General features: G+C 44.5%; 1 protein-coding gene across 1 annotated transcript; it reads left to right on the top strand.

Annotated features, from left to right (window-relative positions):
• The first annotated feature begins 360 nt into the window (after positions 1–360).
• Positions 361–4,993, top strand: LOC123426006 (importin subunit alpha-1b). The gene is made up of 11 exons (XM_045109787.1): positions 361–694; positions 800–896; positions 1,491–1,582; positions 1,677–1,808; positions 1,895–2,080; positions 2,164–2,327; positions 2,410–2,488; positions 3,210–3,338; positions 3,553–3,680; positions 3,791–4,162; positions 4,269–4,993. Exons 1-10 carry the CDS (start codon positions 467–469, stop codon positions 4,158–4,160), a joined length of 1,605 nt encoding a protein of 534 aa, XP_044965722.1. The 5' UTR covers positions 361–466; the 3' UTR covers positions 4,161–4,162; positions 4,269–4,993.
• The last annotated feature ends 809 nt before the right edge of the window (positions 4,994–5,802 follow it).

The raw sequence follows: 5,802 nt of genomic DNA, 5'->3' as shown, positions 1-5,802 counted from the left end.
ATTTTGAAGCACTTGTGCAAGCTCAACTAGAAAAACATATCATGACTCAAGTTAATAGCTTGAGAGACAAATCATTTGAATTTTAGGTTTTGATGTTAATGCCGTTGAAAGAAAATTGGAGCATGTGGTGAGTTAGAATCCCCGCAAAACCAGCAAGTACCCGTAACCGTCATAAAAAGAACAAATAGTACCGCAAACTTGCGAGCCAAGTACTCCGGACATTCAAAATTCAAATATGCACAACTATTTCCATATGTACCCTTGCGATACCGTGTACATCCAGCTCTCAACCACCGTCATACTCCCAACTTTTCCTTCGGTGCCTCCCCTTGAGCACCTATAAAAGCACCCCACCTCGCCCACACATCTCCCCCTCCCGTTCCCCCTTTTCGAATCGAGCCCAACCGCATCGTGCGTGCGCACCCCCCCACTCCCCCCTAGGGTTTCGTTCGAGGGTTCTCCGACGATGTCGCTGCGGCCCAACGAGCGGGCCGAGGTGCGGCGCAGCCGTTACAAGGCGTCCGTCGATGCGGAGGACGGGCGGCGCAGGCGGGAGGATCAGATGGTGGAGATCCGGAAGAACCAGCGCGACGCCAACCTTCAGAAGAAGCGCCGCGACGGGTTCCCGGCCGGCGCCGCGTCCGCCGCCGGCGGCGCGCCGCAGATGGGCCACTCCTCGGCTCTCCAGCAGAAGGTACGCACCCCGTGGCTCGTTTTTCCTCTCTCGATCTGACCTATTCGTCAGGGCTCGGGTTGGGGATTCTCGATCTGACCAGTTCGGATCTGTGTTCGCGTGCAGCTGGAGGGCTTGCCGGCGATGGTGCAGGCGGTTCTCTCGGACGACAACACCGTGCAGCTCGAGGCCACCACCCAGTTCCGGAAGCTGCTCTCCATCGGTGAGACTTGAATTTACATCTGCTGATGTCTCTCGAGATTATTTTTGCCCTAGTTGAACTATACGGGATGAAATTAGGATTGTTTCTGGCGAAATCGTGGATTAATAACGCGAGAGGTCCACCAGTTCTAGATTCGCTCGTGGCTAAACAACGCGTATAGGTCTTGTATACTTGTGTATTAGGTGGGGGCAACTCAATTACTTGTCCCCATGCCACTTTCTGAGATTTGAAATTCACTGAACATGTCAATTCCATTCATCTTTTGGATGCTCCTGCACCGTATCTAATGTTACTACTACTCATAGTGATCGATCTAACTGTTGCCTTTTTAAATCAATTTTCTGCTGATCTTTTGAGTCAACTGTTTGTTGATCTAGGTAACATTGTTTCAATAACGTGATCCTGCAATGCTTATGACAATAATAACTAGGGAAACAATGGATGCTTGTTTTTTTGGCATACACCATCTGTTAAATGTTCAACACTGATTAATTTACAATCAGTTCATTTTTTTTGTTTGAGAAAAGGTCGTACCTGCTTCTAATTCAAAATTGTGTCAAGTTCACCTGCTGATATGTTGCTCAATGTTTGTAGAACGAAGCCCTCCAATTGAGGAAGTGATCAACACAGGCGTGGTGCCTCGCTTCATTGAGTTCCTCACACGGGAGGACTATCCCCAACTCCAGGTGACAACAATCCTAATGTTATGTTAATTTGATTGTAGTTGCATTTAATCACTTAAAAAGTGGCACATGTTTACCTATTTTTTTTCTGTTACAGTTTGAGGCCGCATGGGCGCTCACCAACATCGCGTCAGGCACATCAGACAACACCAAAGTGGTTGTTGAGTTCGGTGCTGTGCCCATCTTTGTCAAGCTACTCAGCTCTCCTAGTGAGGATGTCCGCGAACAGGCATGAGAACAACTCAGGAGAATTTTTACTTTCAGAGGCTTTACGGCATTATGCTAATGTTGTATGTCTCATATTTCTATTTTTAGGCTGTTTGGGCTCTGGGGAATGTTGCCGGTGACTCTCCAAAGTGCCGTGACCTTGTGCTTGGAAGTGGTGGACTGTACCCATTGTTGCAGCAGCTCAATGAGCATGCCAAGCTCTCAATGCTCAGGAATGCCACATGGACACTCTCCAACTTCTGCCGTGGGAAACCACAGCCAAACTTTGAACAGGTTTAATTCTGGGAAGTTCTCTCATTGATTGAATTTGCTGTAAAAAATGATGCTTATGAGTTGATATGTTTGCGCCTGGGCAGGTCAAACCGGCTCTCTCAGCACTGCAGCGCCTTATCCACTCTCAGGACGAGGAGGTGCTCACTGATGCCTGCTGGGCTCTCTCGTACCTGTCTGATGGAACTAATGACAAGATCCAATCTGTGATTGAATCTGGCGTTTTTCCTCGGCTTGTGGAGCTTCTCTTGTAAGAGCATTTTTCATGTTCACCTTTTCCCTCGGCTACACATACACATGGTTGATGTGCTAACTCCTATTAATTTTTTTAGGCACCCTTCGGCTTCTGTTCTCATTCCAGCTCTGCGCACGGTGGGTAACATCGTCACTGGTGATGATTTGCAGACTCAGGTAAGCTTATTTGAGTGCCGCTCTCTTTTATATATGACCTGCTGTTACTTCAATGATTAAAGCTGTAATTCCCGGTTGTCTATGCGGTAGTTAGTAGTACCTTGGGTATTTAACTGTGTGTGCTCAATGTCTATAATTTTTAAAATAACTAACAGCTCATAAAAGTGATAAAATTAACTTGACAGCTATTATACATTATACAATGTTCATTGCTATGTTGGTTGTTGAATGACAGTGCTGGATCATGGAATGTATGATTCTTAGATGTGTTTTTTTGAATAGCAGCTCATTTATTTAGCTTTGTCAGCCCCTCTCATCATATTTATGATGAGCTGTTTGATAATTCCTTTTCCTGCTGTGTATAATATAATCAATTCAAACTGCCAAGCTGGATTGTCTTCTGGCTTCTCTTACTTCAATTATATTTGGTTCTGGTGTCCCCACTGCTGGCAATGCATGGCAACTGTTTTAAATGCTTGGTGCTATTAGTATTTATCTAATTTTCTGTCCAATGCTTAGTTATTTGATGTACTCATCTACTTTCTGCATAAAGGCTTACATAGTGCAGCATTGCGCTGGCAATTTATATCATTTGAATACCTAGCTGTTGACATGCATTAGTGAACTAGGTTCGTAGTACCATATGTGTGTGTGCAATTTCACTTTACCTGATATCTTACTTGTTCTCTGTTTGTCTTTAATAATTTATCTTGTAACGCAGTGTGTCATTGATAACCAAGCGCTTCCCTGTCTCTTGAACCTCTTGACTACCAATCACAAGAAAAGCATCAAGAAAGAAGCATGCTGGACTATCTCAAACATCACAGCTGGTAACCGGGACCAGATTCAGGTTTGTGCTCTCTTGTGTTATCAGTTTGTATAGTGATTGTATTGCTTAGCACAAATTCCACAATCCTCTACATCCAACCTTGTTATGAGAAGCCAGTTTCTCTTTTTTCATTGTCCTCTCAATTAATTAGCAAGGTATCCATTGTTAATGTTCATGCTTATGTTGTTTTCTTTATAGAGCATACCACCGTTCTAATTATTTTGTTTGTCTCTAGGCTGTTATCCAGGCAAACATTATTGGTCCTCTGGTCCATCTCCTGCAAGGTGCTGAATTTGACATTAAGAAGGAGGCAGCTTGGGCAATTTCAAATGCCACTTCTGGTGGAACACATGATCAGATTAAGTATGTAAACTTTTTTTTTTACTTCTTTTTGTGCTTTGTTATTGTTTTTAGTACATAATTTACATGCTGATATTCTAATAGCATTCACATCTGCATGAAATGTTGAACAGGTACCTTGTTGGCCAGGGTTGCATCAAGCCGCTCTGTGATCTGCTCATTTGCCCGGATCCCAGAATTGTAACAGTTTGCTTGGAAGGTCTTGAGAACATCTTGAAGGTTGGGGAGGCAGAAAAGAACCTTGGGGCAGGGGATGTCAACAACTATGCGCAGATGATTGATGACGCAGAGGGACTGGAAAAGATTGAGAACCTTCAGAGCCATGACAACACAGAAATATATGAGAAGGCAGTGAAGATGCTTGAGTCCTACTGGTTGGAGGAGGAAGATGAGGTCATGCCCTCAGGTGACAATGCCCAGAATGGCTTCAACTTTGGAAGTCAGCAGAACTCTGTTCCGTCGGGTGGGTTCAACTTTGGCTGAAGGTATGGTCTTTCTCTTGAGCAGTTCAAATAATTTTTCTGGTATGTGTGTTGCATAGGGTCGGTCATGGAGGTGTGGTTGGATTCTGATGTTACATTATTCATGCAGATACCCGGTTGGGCGGTGTACCTTAGCTACTTGCTTGGGACTAGTCAGATTTGGGGGAGGTGTTTGTCGTTTGAGTCATTGTTGGGTCCTGTCGGTCTGGTCTCAAGAAGTCGTCAAGTCAGTCTAAGCAGGGTCAGTCCTTGGGCTTGCATCGTCAGTGGTGCAGCTTGGTCAACGGTCAGTCTTCAAGGTCAACCGGTCGGATCATTTGGGTTCTGCCTCACCCTGAGGGAGAGGACGTCCAGAGCCGCATGTGTTGTCGGGAGAGTTGGGTTTTGCCTCCTATATAGCTTGAACCAAATTTATATTGATATATCTGTGTGAGGTAAAAAGAACCTTGAAAGATAGGGTATTCACGGTTGTCGGTTGTGTCGGTTTTTGTCAGAAGCGTTTGTGTGCTGTATTAACTTGTCGAAAGAGTATTGAGCACACCTTATAAACATCAATAGCAACTGGGTTTTGGGAGTCCCATGCTGGTCTATTCGTTGGTTTGTTGTATGTTCCACAGGTTTTGTCGTGTCAAGTCGTTTCTACACTCTGTTTGGAGATTGTTCCACGTCTCTCTTTAGTGAAAGAGTAGTTGTATCACCTATTGTGGTGACGAGTTTGAGTATATGGTTGGAGAGCAGGGTTTAAGTTGGTTCCTACTTGTACTGGGAACCTGGTTTAGTGTTGTATGATTATGGTCATGGAACATAGACGCAAAAGAAGAAATTTCTTGGTTACATTTCATGTTCCTGTTGATTTTTCTGCATTATATGTTTATGAGCTCCCAAGCAATTTTTTGTTTTGACCTTTGATGATTGTTTCTGGTCGTGCCTGATGTATTCGATCATTGCGTCTTACCTGTATCCAATCAATCACGGACGATGATTGACGGCTGGCGGCCGTCTATTTTGAGCGTTCAATGAGGTCGCTCCGCTGGATCCGGTCGGCACCATATACGTCATTTATACGTCATCCACCCTCACCCCCACCCCACGGGTTGGGATCCTCTGCAGTACTGTATGTTGCTGCAGTGCGGATGACATGTGGGGTTGGGTCCATAAGACAGTGACTGTACTGCATGGTATGCTACTGCAGAGGATCCTAATCCCCCACCCCCACCGTCAGCGACTTCCTCTCTTCTCACAAGTCTCCGAAGATGCCAGACGTGGTTCCATGGAGCTTTCGCGTGATGCCGTCCTCGGTCTCTCTCTTTCTGGGGTCCTTGTACTCCTTAAATATAAGCTTTTGTAAAGATTTTATTATTAAGCTACATATGAATGTAATAGCAAAAGAGCCCATGCGTTGCAACGGAAGAGAAAATAACACACGCTCTGAACGTAATATATTTTCACATGACATCACATTTGTGTTGCCGACGATGACCTTAGTGCTCATACAATGAAAACGCGTTTGAATGTACAATCACTCGGAATAAGATGAGAAATACTCCCTCCGTACCTAAATATAAGTCTTTTAAGATATTTCACTAGGTGTCTACATACGGAGCTAAATGAGTGAATCTATACCCTAAAATATGTCTATATAC

The sequence above is a fragment of the Hordeum vulgare genome, chromosome 1H (genome assembly GCF_904849725.1).
Source record: "Hordeum vulgare subsp. vulgare chromosome 1H, MorexV3_pseudomolecules_assembly, whole genome shotgun sequence".
In the NCBI taxonomy this organism is placed as follows: domain Eukaryota; kingdom Viridiplantae; phylum Streptophyta; class Magnoliopsida; order Poales; family Poaceae; genus Hordeum; species Hordeum vulgare.
The sequence above is the reverse complement of the archived record's forward strand: the minus strand, read 5'-3'. Positions and strand labels throughout refer to the sequence as shown.